Here is an 18,811-nt window from a genome sequence, read left to right as displayed (position 1 = left end):
CAAGCAGGCTGCCCTTGTCCTCATCATGCTGGAGGGTCCTGGCAGACCCTATAGACCTCCCGTGCCTCCTGCACGCTTTCTGGGCCTCCCCTTGGGGATGCTGAGATGCCGGTGCGGGCAGATGGCCCAGCCCCGCAATGGCCAGCCTCTCCACGCCCCCCTCAGCCCGGCGAGGCAGCCCTGCTTCACCCCCCAGTGCAGGCAGAGCTGCAGGAGCAGGGCAGACTGGGCTGGGGTGCCCCGTCCCCAGGCAGCCCGTGGTGTCCCCCTCCTGCCCCACGTCCAGCTGTCCCCTCCTCTCCTTTCCTAGTCCCTGCCTGGGGCTGGCAGGGAGGGCTGCCTGTCCCCGGGACCCGCTGTGGGGGTGGCAGCTGCTGAGGGGCAGCAGTCCCCGGGTCGCCTCCGGCAGCCGGTCGGCGAGGGATGGGGCAGGTAAGGGTTGGTGCGGGGCTGTCACACCCCGCAGGGCTGGGGAACTGGGCAGGGGGACAGGTGTGATGATTTTGGGACAGGGAAAGCAGATGATGGGAGAGAGAGGAGCATGGGGAGAGAGGGAGGGAGGGAGGGACGGACGGACGGACGAACGACAGTCCTGTGTGGGGTGACAGTGACCCGCAGTGGCTGCTGGCAGCTCAGCAGCTTCCCCCCGGGTGTGTGGCATCCCCGGTGCTCAGGTCCTCTGTCCCCAGGCAACCCATCCCAGAGCACGGCAGGGCCCGGCTGCCCACGCAGGAGGTGTCCAGATCCCTGGCACTGCTGGGGAAGAGTTCTGGTTTTGGGGAGTGTGCGGCCCTTGCTCCAAGGGGGGAGATGTGAGCCAGGGCAGGGGCCAGGTGCCAGGAGCCTGTGATAGTTGGCATAACACAGAGCAGGAGAGGAATAAATGTGGGGAAGGGGGGAAAAAAGGCAGGGAAGAAAAGGAGGAGGGGAGGGGGAAGTAGGAAAGGATGGTACCCAATTCCCTGCCATTGCCCTGTGGTGACAGCGGGGCAGGAGAGACCCACTGCCCCAGGGGACCTGTGCCCCCCCAGCAGGCACACAGAGCCAGGTACAGAGATACTGGCAGATGCCAGACCATGGCTGCAGGAGCCTCAGGGCCAAAGACATCAACGACCCGAGGTACAACCTGGTCCTCTGGCAGTGGGGGAGCACAGAGAGAACCACAGGCGGGAGCTGGGCACAGCAGGGTGAGGGTGAGATGGAGGGTACAGGGATGGCAGGGACAGGGATGGCGGGGACAGAGAAGAAAAGGAGAGACGGCAAGCAACAAAAACAAGAGTGCCAGGAAGGAGGAGGGGAGCTGAAGGGATGTCACAGACTTAGAACGTTCACCTTGATGGGCTCTGACAGGTTTAATTTCCAGAGTACAACCATTAAAGTGATGGATGGGAGGCGTTCATCTCAAGCCTGGCACACACGGGCCCTCTGTGGCTGCAGGAGGGTTTGTTTTGTTGCTGTTATTTATGAGGTTGTTTCTACAGGAGCCAAGCACTCGTCCAGTGCTGGGGGGACAGAGGAGGGGACACGATTGATGCTGGGGGAGTTGGGGTGCTGATTTACGGCTGCTTAGCTGGATGACTCACATTGTAAACATCCACAAATGCCATTAAAGCTGCATCTCCTTCCTGCCTCTGCCCTGGCACCCTCCCCGCTCTGCGGGATGTGGCCAGCCCTGCTCTCCACCACGCTGCTGCCTGTGCACCCCGGAGGAGCAGTCTGGCCCTCCCCACTGGGGACACAAGGGCCCTCCCCTCCTTGAGGGACATCCAGGGCCCTGGGAAGATGCAGGAGTGACCCATGGTGGTGGTGGTGCCCCATGGGAATGATACCCAGGATACCTGATCCGCCTGTGCAGCCAGGGCTCCTGGGCCTGTGTCTCTCTGCCCCTTTGCTGGTCTTGGCCGCAGAACTGCTTTTGGCAAAGGTCACAATTTGTTATTTGTGTCACCGATGCTCCAAGGAGCTCGGGGTGACCTGGCCCCATTAAGGTACCACCCCATCCCTATGCCAGCACTCTCCAGCCTGCAGCACCCCACGCCCCCTCCAGCATCCCCACTTCTTAGCCCCGCAGCCTCCTCACCCACCCATCCCACGCACCCACGTACTTCATGGCACCCCCTTCGCTGTCTCCCTCCCCTGCACCCATCCTCATCACCCCTCGCCCTGAGCTCTCTCCCGCACCCCTGCACCCCCTGCACCCCTCCGCCTGCCACCTGCCCCCCATCTCCCTGCTCTTGAACTCCCCTATCTCCCCATCTACCCCTGCACTCCTTGCTCCCTCCCATCTCCCCCCCGCACCCCTCCATCTGCCCCTGCTGCCCCCCCAGCTCCCCCCCCACCGCCCCCGCTCTGCGCGTCCCTCTGCTGCCCCCTGGCGGCCGCCGCCGGCAGCCGGCGCCGCTCCCCGCGCGCGGATTGACCCGAGGCGGCCGCCGTCGTTGCTCCGGGAGACGCCGCCGCCGCGTCCGGTCCCCATGGCAACACGGGCCGGGGCCTCGTGGGGCTGAGCGGCCGGGAGCGGGCCCGGCTGGGCCCGGCCGGGACCCGAGGTGGCCCGGGCTCTCGGGGGTCGGGCCGGGCTGGGCTGTGCTGTGCTACAGGGAGCCGGGCTGGCCGTGCGGGCCCGGGGGGGCGGCGGTGGCACGGGGCGCAGGCCCTGCTGCGGGGGCCGGGCAGGTTTATAAAGGACTGGGCCGTGCCTCAGCCATCTCTGTAGGGTTTTAGGGGGCCAGGCAAGGCCACAGGGCAGGGTTTTTCTCTGCTGGGCTCTGCGGGCTATAGTGGGCTGGGCAGGGCTGCGCTGCGAAGGCCCAAGGAGATGTCGGCTACAGGGGGCTGAGCTGTGCGTGAGATGGGGGTCACGGTCTGCGCCAAGGGGACTGCTGAGCGCTGGGCTGCGGCGGCCTGGGGACAGCGTGGTCTGTGGGAAGGGCTGGATTCAGCTGGTAAAATGGGGACGCTACTGGGGACACTGCAGGGAGGTGTGCCACCCTGAGCCCGAGGAGGGGTTGTTGGATCTCTGGGAGCACCCAGGTCTTGGCAGCAAAGACTGTCTGGGTGCAGGAGCAGTGTGCTCTTGTTTTTCAGATGCTTGCTCAGGTGCATGGCGAGCCCCAAAACTCTGACTCTTTTCGGAAGCTGTGCTGTGGCTGCGTCAGGAAGGTGAGCGGTGGAGCAAAGGCTGCCATTGCCGTGGGTGGATTTGCTGGCAGGGCAGGGAGAGGAGAAAATCAAAAAAGCCTTTAGCCTTTGCTTCCCTCGTTCATGACATCCTCTAGTACCTGCTGTTTGGGCTGTGGCCAGGAGGTGTCCCCTCTGGATTCCTGGAGCTTTACCGCAGGGTGGGTGGCTCCTCCCGTCCTTTTGCCAGAGTCAGAGATTTTTAGCGTAGAGAAACAGCTGTTTGAGTGATTTCTACCCCCTCCCTCCCAAAGTGCTAATGTCCCCGTTGCAACTTCCTTAGCTGTCTGCAAGAAAGGCAAAGAAGAAAAGCGTATTCTGGGGCATTGAGGTGGCTGAAACACTCAGGTGGCATGGCTGGGAACTCGGAAAAGAGATGATCAGACATCTGACCTTGAAAAATGTTCATGAGAAAACCCAGAAGCTGAGCTACAGGTGCGTGGGAAGTTTCTTTCTCCTTCATACTCCTCACACTCTCACTGCATCTTCATCCCTCCTGCTGTATCAGTTACATTAGCACCTTTCCTCAGATTCATCTGCCCCCTCTCCCCTTGGGCTATGTGCTGGACACAGCACATGCACACTTAGGTAGCAGGACAGAAACCTGCTAATTCAGAAGCTCAGCCCTTGTTCCTGGCAGGAGTATTTTAAATGAAATGCCTTTTTTTAAATTCTGTTTTGCTGATACTTCTGTCTGTGAGGCATTTCCAGTCTAGTGAGATTTTAATTGTGGATGTATGCCAGGCAGTCGTTAGTGTGTCCTAAAATCATTGCTCCCAGGAGTCCCACTGGATGTTGAGCCACTCCAGCACTGCCTGTGACTCTCCCTGCTCTGAAACTCGAATGTTTCTTTCTGCCCAATGTGTTTTGCTCATGCTGTATGGCCTGGGAGTGTAAAATATTGTTCAAGGAAGGGCTAGATACTTAGAGCTGGGAATGGGTTTTCAAGGCACCTGGGTTCTGTCCCTGTTTCTGCCAATTTGCTACCAAGGTACCCTTGGGGTCAGGTGTGTAAAATGCTTCTAATTGTGGGGTCTGGAGGTTTTAGTTCTTTATTCTCTTTTCTGCTGTCTAACTTAAAAACAGCCGTATGCCCTCAGACAAAATCTTTTGTTTTGATTTCATTATCTAGATGTCCTTCCACGCGGTTCTTCTTCACTGTTTTTCCGCAGCCAATCACTCTGAGCCCTGGTATGTCCTTGACCCTGCCCATCGTTTTCCGGCCCACTGAAAAGGTAAAGTGGCAACATAAAAACTGCTCTCAGTGCTCAGGCTGGCTTCTAGGGGGGCAGCGGGCCTCTGCCTCTCTTGTCCTTTCTGATTTGTTTTCACTTGAATGAATCCATCCTCAGGGAAGGTTCTAGTATAGAAAGACTGGGCAGTGTGACCTTCCTGCTCTCCTCACTTCTTCATCACCTGAGGGAGCCCTAACACCTGACTTCTCTGCAGAGTTTGCCAGTAGTTATGAGAGGGATCCTCACAAAAAGTATTCCCAGTTTTTCACATGCTGCTTCTGGCCATGAAATCAGCAAGATAAAGTGCTTGAATGGTGCACACCTGGTTGGATCCCAGGGAACCTCAGCTGGATGGTTTTAGTGCAGAACCTTGGGTTGAGGGACTCTTTCTCTGCTTTCTTACAGGAGACATCAAAGCCTGTACATTGAAGGGCTTACTGATTTTTCTATAAGGGATATGTAAAGGCCCTCCCTTCTTTTGGATGGGGTGGGTTTCTTTAAGCTTTAACAGCAATGATTCTTTTTACCCAGCCCCTTTTCTTGATTTTCAGCTTGTTCCTCATGTCTGTCTTGGCTCTGAGTGTTGATCTCTGGCTCTTGTCCACAGCTATATGTCTTTGATGTGTATCTCGGCCCTACCCGCAGAGCGTGATCATTGGGCGGATTCCCAGTACCCTGCTGTCTTAGTATCATGGTTTTCTGATGACTGTTCAGTGTTCCCTTTATGAAATAAGCTGCTGGCCGTGTTCCATTTTCAGTGAACAGTTTGTCTGCACCACATCAATCGCTAGAGCAGGAGGCTCCCTTTCTTAGAGGGAGCAAGGACTGTGTGTGCTGCAGTGCCCAAGGTCTCTCCTTACCTGTATAAGTGGTACTCAGGAGAGGTGATGACTGGGGAGCATGGAGGATACATATCTTGCAATTCTTTCCATCTTAGCTGGTTAGCAGATGCCCTGGGGCTATTTGTACACAGTGCTGTCAACGCCGCATCTTTAAGTTGTATGTTATCCGCTTAGGCCTCTAGCTGACAACGCACTTAATCAAAGACTAGTATTTCAGTGCTTGTGGAGCTCAAGGGGAGGTTGTATATGCTTCAGTTAAGCTGAATGGAGATCTTGAAAACACTGAAATAAATCAATCTGCATCAAAACAAACCAGGTGAAACGAATGTGGTCTTCAACTGCTCTCTTTGAGGGTGTTTGTGTGTTCCCTGACAGAGTGAGGAGTATACCTGAGTACCTTACTCACTGCCTGCCTTTTCTGAGTGCTTCATATGCTCTCTGCCCTGCACAGAGGCCTCCCCTGGTGCCTCTGTCGCTGATGGTTTTTTCCCAGTGCTCTCACAGAGGTGAAGGTGATGGGTGTTCACAGGTGGAGCTGCGGTACCTGCAAGACAGAGCCTAACTGCTGTCTTCCCTTGCTTTTCTGCGCAGAGGGAGTATGAAGACAGCATCTACTTTAAGAAGGCTGAGGGTGAGTTCTCTGTCACCCTGTATGCTACGCTTCCACGCCCCTGTCTGTCCTTCCCAGCTGCTGTCCAGTTGCCCATCTGTGCTGTCCACAATGTCATGGAGACAACATTCCCTGTGCGCAACATTGGGTGAGTGAGATGTGGCTGGGCAGACCCTCTTTCTGTTTTGTCAGGTATTTTGCCACCTTCCTGGACTCTCCAATGAATGCGACTCATTTCAGTTGTTATTAGATCTGCTGGCTGCCTTAACAAGCAGCAGACCTCTGCCTCGTCTGAAGTCACAGCAGAAAAGGCAGCAGAAATGGTAGTACAGGTCAGATCTCACTGTGGGCTCACCTTGGCACCTCACATCTGTCTGTTTCCAGCATATGCTGAGAACCATTCATACGCAGGAAATAGCTGGGGACCAGTGTGGTGTCCCACTGAGAAGATCCCACATTCACAGGAGAGGCCTGGGCTTCTAGCTAATCAAAGGCAGCCTGCCTAGTGTGGGCAGGGAGAGATGAGCTACCAGCTGGAAACATTTTAGTCTTTCTGTGACTTAATCTCTCTTCCCTCAGCACAGGAATGCTGTAGGGATGGCAGTGGAGTTGCCGGTGCTCGAGCTGACCTCTTTGATTTGGAAGCTAGAATATGGAAGTTGGAGAGTCTCTCCAGTGCCTGCTCTTAGGTTCATGGAGCTGCCCAAAGCAGTGGCAGTATTCTGTGACTTGACTCACCACTTGCTAGCAAATTATGCTCCCAGTTACTAAGGACTGTCTTATTAAAATAAGGGAAGGACAGTAATTCAGTCAGTATTGTAGATAGAAGTGCAGTGAAGAAGTTCCTAGGTAGGAAGGAGGTACACTTCCAACCATTTCAGTGAGAGCAAAATAACCTTTACTAGTTGGAAAATGGCCTGCGCTCCCCAAAGCAGTCAGCTGATGTGGTAGGAAGGTGGAAAGGACAGAGGGCACATGTACCTTAAGCAGAGTAAGGTATCAACCAGAAACCATTTTAAGTGATTCATTCTCCCCTTAGTGAAATCATTTGTGTTGACTGAGGGGTCCAGAGTAGTGGGGGATATGGATGGTAAGTAACACACAGCTTGGAATCAATAAAATATAAAAAACTCATGGTATGTCATGTTCTTTGCACAAATCAAACAAGCAGAGGGAGTTCTGGAGAGTTGAATGAGGTATTAGGAAAACAGCTCAGTCCTCTCTTCTCAACTGGGCATATAATAGAAGAACAAATGTTCATTTGGAATTAAGTAGCAGCAAATTTAGATACAGGAAAAGCAAATACTTCATTCTGGAGCTGATTTGTTTGCTGTCACATGGTGAAGCTGAGAAATTTTATGGCCATTAATAAAGTTCCTAGGTGTAATCGCTAAGATTCATTGAAGTGTGAACAGAGCATTTGCAGAGACTAGAGACAAATTTCTTCCCAGCATCACATATTTGGCTAGATGCATTAGGGATTCTGCCATTCAACATTGGTTGCCTCACATCCTAACTGAATAACCCATTGGGAAATGTCCATCCTACGGGTGACTGCACAGGCAGCCAAGGATCCATTCCGTTATGTAAAATGTATCTCCATTTCCTAGTGATCTTGTTACTGTGTTTGCCTGGGAGACGCCAAGCCCTTTCTACATGATTCCTGACTGTGGCATGCTGAACCCAGGTGCTGAGTGCATGGTCAAGGTGGTCTTCCAACCCAAAGTGGCTGCAGTGTATGATGTGGCAGCAACATGCTGGTTTGGAGGTGAAGAGAAACAAAAGAGGACTATCCAGCTAAAAGCCCTGGGTGAGTCTATCTTGCATTTAACACTGAAAGAAATGTGTATCATACCTAACTGTGGAATAGCTTTCTACAGGGAGGGTGTTGGCTCAAGCCACTGATCAGCAAGTAAAGCCCATTTGAAAGTGGCCTGTGAGATTCTCTAATATGCTATTGACAATTTGGAAATGTGATCTGAAGAGGCAGTAGAGACAGTAGGATCCAACATGCACTGTATCATGGTTTGGCCAAACTGGCATTTCTGGAGCCTGCTTAAGCTGACAGAGGGGAAGAAATGAGATGAGTTCACTGGCACAATGCAAAAACCTCCAGAAACTCCTGGCCGTGTCTGCACTCAGTCTCTCCTGTCTGTCCCTGCTAGACAGGGAGCCAGAGGGAAATTTCTAAAGCTTTCTGGATGCAAGCTAGGATAAGCAATGGTTTCATTAGCAAGCCTTTGCCTGAAGTGCCTTATATGGCCACTGAAAAACAAAAGATGTGACTGAGTTTAGTAAATTAGGGTTGGAAGGGAAATTATTTGGTTCAAAGGATGGCCAACTTTGAAGGTAGTTCCAATGTCAGAGTTACCTGAGGTTGTTCAGAGGCTTGTCCAGTTGAGTGTTAAATATCCAAGGACGGAGATTCCACCTCTCTTTCTTAACCTAGTATATAATTCCCTTTAACAGCCAAATACCCCTACCTGCGGGTGAGTGTTACAGAGGAAGAGTATGAAGGTGTACAGCCTGGGCAGTTTCGGGATGTGCTGTGCTTTGGATCAGTGCCAGTGGGGACAACCATGGAGAAGTGTGTAGAAATCTTCAACATGTCCGTGGTATGTGGAGAGGGAGACTACTTCTTGTGAGAATTGTAGAATCATAGAATCGTTTAGGTTGGAAAAGACCTTTAAGATCATCCAGTCCAACCATTAACCTAACACTACCAAGTCCACCACTAAACCAATTAAGGGTAGAGTAGTAATTTCATGTTTCCTGGCTTGGTGGCTGGATTATTTTTTAATGAAAGTGTTGCCATGCTGGCATGTTTCCCTGGGGTATGTGGTCTTGAGTATCTCCCTTAATGCTGTGAAAATAACCCAAGTGGGAGTGCAAATAAAATGGAGATGATGAGCCTTCCCCTACCATCCAGGCCAGTCACCCTTGCCTTCCAGCTACAGTGCTAGAAAATTCTCCATTTGCAGCATGGTATGGCAGTTCCTGCCTGCTTCCCACTGCACGTGGTCCAGATCAGGCAGCCACTGTTGTCCTTCACACCCTGTAGCTCTCCTGCTCACCCTGGACAAGCCCATCATTCCCGCATGGCAGTTGTGGCAGTCTCAAATTGGCATGCATGTATCCCAGGCAGCTGATGGATCTTCTGGTGTGCTGCTTCTCAGTGGACTGCAACCTGGTGAATTGCTCTCAAAGTCAAGTGGGCTGCATTTGAGCACCTTGCTCTCTTTGCCAGCTCAGCTCATCACATCACAGCCCCATTAAAAGTTGGATGTAATCAGAGACAGCTGACATGGATGACAGCAGTGCTGGCTCGTCCACACGCTCTGCAACTTGGTAGTGGCAAAGACATAATCATTTATTGTACTCTTATTATTCACACTGCAGAGGTGCTCAGCATCCCCAAGCAAGGATTAGGTTCTTCTTTAAGGGGTTTGAGGAAGATATCAGAGCATCGGTCTTGTTTTTTTGTGAAAAGAAAATCCTCAGACAAGGTGGGACTGTGGGTGGAGGGAAATAAATTATCTGCCTGCTTGTTGTCCTGGTCACAGCAGTCACTTAGGCTACTTTGGCCTTTGGGGACACTTTGAGCCATCCTTCCCCTACCAGGAGGGACACTCCAGAGATCACCAGGACATTTTGCTGCAGCCCACTGACTTCTGAGCATATAGTGGGAGCTTGCTGCTGACAGTGCTCCAGCAGGACAGGGTTGCAGAGGTTTGCACACTTCTGTACTGGGCTGCAGTAGCCTTGGTGTTCTTGGCATTCAGCTCTGCTGAAAACTGCAGTTCTCTGATCAGTGTCCTGCATTCAGAGCCATTCTGGCTGCTGTTGGCTCCTTTGTTAACCTATTTATTTTCTGCTTGCAGGTAGATGCACCATGTAGGATAGAAAGGGCAAAAGACCCTCTGCTTCGAGATCATGTTTTCTCCTGTGATGTGTCCCATGGTGTTGTCCCTGCCAAAGGGAAGCTGGTCTTGCACATACGATTTCAGCCGCAAACAGTAGGAGAGCACAGTACTGACTATTTTACTATCATATCTGCTGGATGCCTCCTGCAGACTGTCCTGAAGGTTGTTGGCTCATGTAAAGGTACCAGAGTGAAAGCCTTCCCTGTTTCTCCCTGTCTTCTTAGCACTGCAGGTGAAAGGCGAGTGCTTGGGGAAGGACTAGGGACTGTCACAGCCCTCAGTCATACACTTACCTTCTGCTGGGATTCAGACTGTCCCTGGTGCACCATTTGGGGTTTATACTTGCTTGAGACAGATGTGAGACTGTTGGAAGCAAATGTCCAGCTGTTTGCTAGGACTGGTGGGTCTGCTGATGAGGTGATTCTGGTTTGGGAAGATCAGTTAAGTGCAGCGGTGGCTTGTGACATGTTGACAGAAATAGCTATGACAGGTCCAGGATCTGTCTTGCATGTTGTTGTGCTAGGTCCTTTGGTGTCCCTGCACCAATATTCTGTGGATTTCGACTGGATCAATCTTGGGGAAAGTTTGATGCAGACACTGAAAATCAGCAACACCTCAGATGTCCCAGCCTATTACCAGTTTGATATCGATGGCAGAGGGAGCGTCTTCTCCTTGGATCGCCCCTGTGGAGTCTTGGAGGGCACAACAACACTAGTGCTGAAGGTGACCTTTCGACCTACTCACCCCATCAGCTATCACCGCAGAGTGGTGTGCCTTGTCCACCATCAGGTATGAGAGGCAAAGGGTGGTTTCACCACTGTAGTAGCTTACAGGGCTCTTCCAATGTAACCCACCAGGGCTGGCCTCTCTCAGTAGCCCTTGGAAATCTCTTCCCACTGCATTTCCATTGATACCTGTCTCGGGCTCTTGCTGAGCAGAATCCCTATGGTGCAGGTTCCTATCAGCAGTAGAGAGCTGATGCGGACAGACAGTCAGTAATGCCTACAGGTGGGGTGAGGTGCATCCTCAGTGGCTTCTGTCCATTTAGGTCTCTGAGTTAAATTTAGCTGCACAGATGTGCACTGAGTGCCTTCAACTTCCACTCCAGTTTCAAGAAAGTTCTTGGGCCACATCAAGACATAAAGTAAATGGCAGTCTAACATTGCAGATGCTAAGCCTTTCCCAGGCATGGTTTTGGAAGTGAGGTACTAGGGTGGTGTAACTCTCAAAGCAATCACAGAAGGGCTGTTTATTTCTTACAGTCCTTTCTGGTGTTTCCTCAGGAACCAATGTATGTGGACTTTTTTGGTACCTGCCATTCAGACATAGCTAAGCCAGCCATCCTTCAGGCAAGACACCTCTCCTGGTACCGAACCAACATGGTGAGGGGACTGACCTTCTATCCCCCTGATATTCTGAGTGTGATGCTGAAGGATGGGAAGTTGCAGATGGATGAAAAGGGAGCCCTCCTGCTGTCCCCCGAGGTATGAACTGCCCTCCCTGGAATTTAAGGTACTCACATGTTGTTCTCTGCAGACGTTGGGCTTCTGTTGCACAGGCCAGACAGACCTAGAAGCACTTGCAGGTGCCAGACTGATTTCTTTAGTATCTCTGCTGTTAATGTTCCCAGCCCACAGCAACACTATCTGTGTCAGCTGGGTCTTACCCAAGCTTAGCCACTAAGCCACTTTATGGCTTTAACTCAATCACGGGGTCTTCTTTTGCTTCATGTAGCTTCAGATTGAGGACTGGCTTATAAACAGGAGCCTCCTTGAAGCCTAGATTTTGAGCTGTCCTAGGATCTGTTGCTGAAGTGCATCTTGCATGCCCTCTTGCTTGTGAAGCTGTCAGGACTGTAGTGTCCAGTGTCTCCTACAGGCATGCTTGCCCTGCTCACACTGAGATGTTTCCATCCTGTAGATCCCCAAGGACAAGCCTCCCAAGGAATGCTTTCAAGCCAGCTCCATGACTGAATATTTCTATGATGGTGTAAGCAGCGACCTGGCCTTGTTTCCCCCTCATGTTAGTGTCAGCCCCAGGGAGTATGATTTTGGTTGCTGCGTGCCACTCCACAAGGTAGAACCGCTTCCTCTCTGTGTGACCAACCATACCAAAGGAAAGATCACTGTTGCCTGGACTCTGAGGCATGGCAGTGCCTTCCAAGTGAGCCCTGAAATCTGTGACATCCCACCTTTGAAGTCTTCAGCCTTCCGTGTCCTTTTCCAGCCTACTCAGCTCAACAGTCTCTATGCAGTGGAGCTGGAAGGTTTTGCCTTCTACAAGGTTAGTAGGAATTACTAGGACCAGTTTCCAGAGAGGGCCTGGCAAGAGACTTTGGGGGGAGTTAAAACTCAGATGGAACCTTGTATTTTGAGTTTGGCAAACTGGCATCTTTACTAACTCCTTTGGCCACTGTTTTCACACACTGGTGGGTTAAAATTTCTCCTTCACCTGTGTCCTGGCAAAGATAAATCAGCAAAGCAAGCCACAGCTCATGCATATAGACAGTTACATTTGCTCTTGCCCCCAGAGAATGCGAAGTAATGTACACCTCACTGAAGGAGGAATTACTGTGAATTACTGCACTATTAGCGTAGATGGGAGCCTGTGCAAGGATGGTTCTTGTGGTCTGGGTGATGGGCAGTAACTTGTTTTTTGTGTCTGGCCCACCACAAGTAAAGCTGTTGAGGGCACTGTACGTCACTGCAGCCTCTCTTCCCATGTGATGTGGGATTCACATCATACAAGGCTGCAATTGCAGGAGTTTTAGCACCCAGAAACTTCCTGGTAGGTGAGAGACATCTTAATTACATTGATGATTACTCTTCTTGCATTTTTTACCTTCTAAGCCAGTGTGGAGGCTATCTGGGAGTAACCTTAGAGTCAGGAGTTTCTTAGGCTCGGGTAAAGGACAGATGATTATTTTCAGTGACTCACCATTAAGTGCTAACTTTAGCATCTGCAAGTATCTCAAACTGTACTAGAGTGTCTGTAGACCCTCCTTCCCTAAGGCAACTCTTGTAGTATCACAGAATAGCAATAGCTTGGATAGGTCCTTCTTCTTGAAAGTCACTCAGTGGTCTTTTCGGTCTGAAATGTAGCTATTTGGGAAAGCAGCACTCATGTTCCTCATCCAGCACTGGTCAGTAGTTCTTCCCTGAAAAAGTCAATTCCTCAGCCCAAGGGACGTCATTGAAACAAACTGCTGCTTGTGATGGTACATGCACTTGAGGACACCTTGCCACACTCCCTTCCCACATACACTCTGTTCTGTCCCTTGTGTGCCTGTAGGTGCTGAGACACTACAGCAATGTTGAAGAGGATGCCACCATCTGTCCATCCTGGTGCCTGACTGTCAGGCTGAGAGCGCACACATATGAAGCAGAACGGGAGCACTTCATCCCACAGTACATCCTGGATGTCCCCAGGGTGTGTACTGGTTGACATTTGGATCTTTGCTGAGGCACTCAGTGTTTACCTCTGAAGTCTTTACCTTGTCTCCCATTGCATCATCCTGAGATGTGGCTTAGGTGGTTTCTGATGGTGTGGAGACTCCTGCTTTGGTACAGAGGTTGGATGCTCTTTCTCCTGCATTAGCTTCCCAGCCTCCAGTGTGTTAGGTTGCACTGAGCATCTCATTAGCTCTGAGAGGAAAGCTGTTGGGATTTCCTTCCTTTCTTTTTAAGTGGACACAGGCACTGACAAGGGTGTTTAATTCCCCCCCAGACACTCTGCATGCACTTAGGCAAATGGAGGGCAGCACACAGAATCCATGCTTATTGAAGAGAAGTGGTTGCAAGGTAGAGTGGAAGTTGTCCTCGCTCTCCTACTGTTTCCGTAACAAAAGAAAGTATTGTTCCTATGACGTAAAGTGAGATCTGACCCTAGGAAGTAAGAATAGTCTTGAGAACCTCTTAGAAAATTTCCTCAGCTAGTTCAGGACACACAGCCTGTATCTGATACGCATGAGCCGGTGCAAATTCCAGCCTGCTGGAATTCTTAATCCAGGAGGTCACTATCCATGCAGAGACTGCACGCCCCAGCAAGCAGCTCACTTATTGGATGACCAGAAAGCATTGCATAAGTAAAGTAGCTTCCTTGGTCCCATGAGCCTATGAAAGATGAGGACTACTGAGGGAAGGGAAAAGACCATAATTTGTATACCCTTGGGTGATGTCCTTTATTTCCTTGAAGAGAAGCAGTTATGAAGTTCTCCATAGACTCAGGATAGTGCTTGTTGGAACCTGTAATTCAACATAGTGAAAGCTTTTTCTTTAAGCTGGTTTTCTAAACCCAGTGCAAACAACCCTTCTTGCTTGTCTCCACCAGACCTTTCCTGCTGTGGCTCCTAACACTGATACCTACTGCAGTATGCTGCTCTTGAACACAGGCACCTCACTGATAACCTTCAGTGTGAATCAAGCTGCTCGTCCCTCTGTTTTGCTCAAGCCCTGCTCAGGACACATCGTTCCAGGAGGCCACCAGATTTTCTTTCTCTCCACTCACCCAATTAACACAGTCTCGCAGCAGCATGTCCTGCTTTTGCAGCTGAATTCTTGTCCTGGATACACCAAGGTAGGGAGAGGGAAGTAGAAGATGGTGAGAAAGGTTTGTTCCCTTGCAGTCTTCCCTTTTCACAGTGACTTGCATTGTGACCCCTGTTATATCTCCTAATCATAGAGTCATAGAATCATTTAGGTGGGAATGTTTAGTTTGGATTTTTCCCTTTGGAAATAGGAATGAAATCACATTTTCAACATTTGAAGTGGCATCAACATTGCAGATAGAAGGTGCTTGTGGTGCCAGACATCCTGTACCCCTTGTTCCCTTGTGTTTCCATCTCCTGGAATACACTATACTATGCTTAGGGCCCTCCTTGACACAACCTAAAGTCCTTCCCCTCCTCCTTCAGACCCATTTTTTTTCTTGCTTCTCTCTTGGAAGGAGCAACATCTTTGCAAGGTCACTCCAGAGGTAGGCTAATGTCTGTTACTTTTCCCTTAATTCCACAGGAGATTGCTCTCCAGAGTTGTGGGGAGTCTCTTCTTTTGCTCTTAGAAGGTGATGGAAATCTATACTTCAAGCCTGTTTATCTAGGGACCTCCTCTACACGAATGTATACCATAAAAAACTGCACAAGGCTACCCATGGTTTTCACATGGAAGATCCATCAGTCTGACAGCAAGATCCTGTCTGTCAGTCCTGCTGCAGGGATCCTCCAGCCCTATGAAGCCATGGTAAGCCCAAGTCATACCACAGTTGTGTTTTGCTCTCTACAATACAGCTGTGGAGTGTTTAGAGCAGAAATGTGAGGGGTGCCAATCATTTGGTCATTAATGCCAAAGTTGGAGAATACCAGTCAGTGTCTTAGCTTGGGTTGCTAGCCAGCATCTGCAGCTGTGCTGGTTCCCATGATGTGAATTTTCCCAGGCATGATGACATACTCCTTGACTACAGGACCAAATGGGTCTTAAACAGGCACTATAATGATACCGTGGGTGGGACTGGGCATTAACACAGCAGCACCTTTGTTGTGCACCAGGAGATCTTAATAGACGGAGGAAAAATGAGAGCATGAGAGGGTTTATGGTGCTCTTCTTCTGTTCTCCCACATGTAAATTCACGTTCTAAACTTCTGCTGTATTCCCTGAGTGCTTTTTGAGAATAGTGAAGACTAGCATATCTCCACAGCCTGGCTTTGAATATCTGAATGTGCATTCCCAATATGAACCTTTGATACAGGCAGAGATGGTGGAGGATTGACGTGAGAGTGTCTCCAGAGTTGTCTGTAGTGGACTAGGAGGAAGAGGCTGTGCATTGAATGCAACCACTGTGGTGTATAGGCTTGGCTCTGATCTGGAGCTCCTGTGAGTGCTCTCCTTCTCTGTTGTGATTTCAGGCTCAGGCGTGGACTTTTACTCCTGACAAGAAGACCAAGTATCTGCTGCGAGCCACGGTGTTTGTGAGGAGGAAAAGTCCAGACCCCGTGTCTCCCAAAAGTGTCCATTATGCCTTACGAATTGTTGGAGAGGGGGTGCTGGGTACCATCAGGGTAAGGAATTGGGGCCCACTGGGTAGTAGGAGGGGTACTAGGGTGGGATTGGGGCTCTTGGGCTTCCCCTTTTTGCACAATCTGTACTGGAGACAACCAATAAGGATTTACAGCAAAATTCCCAGACGTTGCTTTCAGTAGAGATGACAGAGCCAATGCTGGCAGCGTAATGGCAACAGCATGATGTAAATGTCCTGTCAGTTCAAAAGTGACCTGCCTGAATCCTCTGAGATCACTCTCAAATCCTCTGTTCCAGACTGAACTGAGCAAACCATTTGGCTCCTTGGGACTCCCAGCTCTCTCCTCTCATTCTGTCTGCTCTTCTTCTCCATTTGTTCTGCTGTCAGCCCAATTTCGAAGTGTAGTGGACCTGACTGTTAAAGTTGTGTGGCCACAATGTAGGTTTCCTCCTATTACCTGCAGATCTGGTAATTTCATTTTCAGGCAGGTTTCTTAAGGAATCGGAGATAATACAAAAATATTTTGTAAGTCATTGTCAATCATATTGGACAGATGGGTAGAAAGGTCTTAGAGGTATTTAGTCACTACAAATTGCATGTGAGCAGATGACTAGCCAAAAGAGAGGGGGACTCTTAATGGAATCATGGAAGGACTGGCAGAGAGAGCTTGGCCCTTGTGCAAAGTGCAGCTGGCCAGCTAGTGTCCTCACAGCCCTGAATGTGCTGCATCTTACCCAGCAAGCAGCCTAAATAACAGCAGGACAAAGCATTTGGAGGACAGATTGAGCCCCTTGCCAGCCCTGTTAGAACATCTCCCAGGACATGCCAGGTCCTACACAAAGTAGGGAGCCCTTTGCACTGCACTGTGTGTGCCAAAGGATCAGCTTGTGGAGAGATAAGTGGTGGCTATACTTGACCGCTATGCTCGACGTGTAACAGTGACCTTTGCACGGTGGGTTTGAATTCCAGGCACAAAAGGAGCACCTGGACCTTGGAAATGTTCTGGTTGGTGACCTGCAAAGCTGCAGCATTGTACTGCTAAATGATGGGATCTGTTCTTTGAAGTACATCCTCAGCGTGGAACAACAGATCACTGGGCCTTGTGACTCTGAGGAAGTCCACAGTGATCCACTGGGTACTGTAAGGAAATTAGCATGGGATGGGACCTTGGCCTTTCTCTGTTTTCTGCAAAATCATTCTAGCGTGAGCTCAGAGATTGGGCTGCTTGCTGGCTAGATTGCATTGATTCTCTTAAGCGCCTTAAGGTACCCATGTTTTATATGATAAAGTATGCTTGACAAGACATGAGACAATCTCCATGTGTGGGTACAGCAAAGCAGCTTGTTTTGTGCTGTGCAAGTGGTAGAAACATTTCATTGTGATGTTAACTTTGCAAAATCTTTGTCTGGAAACATAGATAGCTTCCTGTTCCCATCATTTAATCAAAAATATCTGTGCTGTTCTTTTTCTCGAAGTTTACTTTTTTGCACACATGTATAAATTTGAGCAAAATCAAAGCAGCAAGGGTCTTTTACATTTACTAAGGACAGAAGAAAATTATTTTCATGGGCTAGGAGACTGTTATATTTGAAAGATCCATCTTGAAGCACATATAATTAAGTAGCACAAAATAGGGGAGTCTCTTCAGAGAGAATTTCCACTGCATGAGATCCCCTTACAATCCAGTGGTAAAGAGGCTACCCAGACCCTGGGATGTAGAAATAAGATAGTCAGAGGGAGTTATGCCACCGTGCACAGTGCTGGTAAGATGGCAGTTATCTTCCTGTGTTGGTGCTTGCACTTTGCAAAGGATGTGAAGGTGCTTTTGCATGGAGGTGTGCAGGTGTGCAGAGGGCAGTTGTTGAAACAATACAGGCAGAGTGTGCACACTCTCAACCTGTGTGCAAGTGCGATTTACATCATCTTATGTGTGTGCTGAAGGAAGAGATCCCTCAACAACTGAGAAGTATCTGCTCCTTCGCTTAGTGATTTGCTACAGGTGACTCTTCTATCTTGCTGGAGAAAGCATAACTCAGAGCCTGACAATTGCAGTTAGACCAGTTTGGACCTTGAAATAAGATGCAATTTCTCAGCAGAGAAGGGAGTTAAACAAAGGAGCTTCCCAGAAGAAATGGTGGAGTGCAACCTTTCTAGAGGACCTCCTCTGGGGAAGTTCCCTGTTCTTTGCTGGCCAAAGGCAGGCTGGGTACTTCCAATGGGCTGCCTACAGTCGTTGTCTGGGAATCCCAACTTCAACACCTGAAGCTGGTCCTAACCATCGGGCACAGGGGGGTCAGTAGCTTGAATGCAGGGAGGCTTGGGGAGCTGTGTGCTGAACACACATGTGTAAGAGAGATCAGTGATGCCAAAAGCTCATGCCATCTCTTTTCTCCTACAGCTCTAAAGCTGGAACAGTCCAGAGGGACAATCCCTGCAAGGTCAAAAGCTTTAGTCCGAATAACAGTCAGGCCAGCCCGTCGGCTGCATTACACCTGGTTAATCAAATATGCTATTTGCACCACCACAGGTGAGAGATGGGTATTTTGGGAAAATCGTTCCCTCCCAACCAAGTAGACTGTGCCATAACAGGCTCAGCTGCACGGTTCCCAGTGTATGAGTCCTGCCTGAAGAAACCCCTGTGCTGAGCAATTCACCAGAGCCAGATCCTTTGTGCTGTCTCCTTTTTGCTGCACCTTTTGGGGTTAGACGATTGAGCCATAACACACAGACAGGGAGAGCTCCAAGTTTCCTGCTGCTGTGGTCACAAGATTCCCTGCTCCTCTGCATGATCGTGGCCTTTTACGATGTGTCCTGAAACATATCCTGAGAGCTTCATGCAACCAGTCCTATGCAGCTGGGGTCCTTTTTGCAGATCTGGATTGGTCCCTGTATGAGAAAGAATGCAGTTGAACTAGAAAAGGCATGGAGACAGGCAACAGGGATGTTCAGAGGTGTGGAACAGTGTTTGTACAACAAGAGTCTAGATAGACAAGGAGTTTCCAGCTTGGA

General features: G+C 50.1%; 1 protein-coding gene across 1 annotated transcript in view; it reads left to right on the top strand.

Moving 5' to 3' along the window:
- The first annotated feature begins 3,087 nt into the window (after window positions 1–3,087).
- The window catches only part of CFAP65 (cilia and flagella associated protein 65), a 32,718-nt gene continuing 16,994 nt past the window's right edge, over window positions 3,088–18,811 (top strand). The window contains exons 1-16 of the mRNA XM_009486866.2: window positions 3,088–3,162; window positions 3,464–3,615; window positions 4,313–4,415; window positions 5,849–6,015; window positions 7,478–7,677; window positions 8,337–8,482; window positions 9,749–9,971; window positions 10,314–10,579; window positions 11,074–11,274; window positions 11,711–12,073; window positions 13,082–13,219; window positions 14,120–14,365; window positions 14,803–15,027; window positions 15,690–15,842; window positions 16,772–16,937; window positions 18,201–18,329. Coding sequence (XP_009485141.2) covers window positions 3,088–3,162; window positions 3,464–3,615; window positions 4,313–4,415; window positions 5,849–6,015; window positions 7,478–7,677; window positions 8,337–8,482; window positions 9,749–9,971; window positions 10,314–10,579; window positions 11,074–11,274; window positions 11,711–12,073; window positions 13,082–13,219; window positions 14,120–14,365; window positions 14,803–15,027; window positions 15,690–15,842; window positions 16,772–16,937; window positions 18,201–18,329 — 2,953 coding nt within the window. The remainder of the gene's footprint in view (window positions 3,163–3,463; window positions 3,616–4,312; window positions 4,416–5,848; window positions 6,016–7,477; window positions 7,678–8,336; window positions 8,483–9,748; window positions 9,972–10,313; window positions 10,580–11,073; window positions 11,275–11,710; window positions 12,074–13,081; window positions 13,220–14,119; window positions 14,366–14,802; window positions 15,028–15,689; window positions 15,843–16,771; window positions 16,938–18,200; window positions 18,330–18,811) is intronic.

This window comes from Pelecanus crispus, chromosome 5, assembly GCF_030463565.1.
Source record: "Pelecanus crispus isolate bPelCri1 chromosome 5, bPelCri1.pri, whole genome shotgun sequence".
NCBI lineage: Eukaryota > Metazoa > Chordata > Aves > Pelecaniformes > Pelecanidae > Pelecanus > Pelecanus crispus.
The sequence above is the reverse complement of the archived record's forward strand: the minus strand, read 5'-3'. Positions and strand labels throughout refer to the sequence as shown.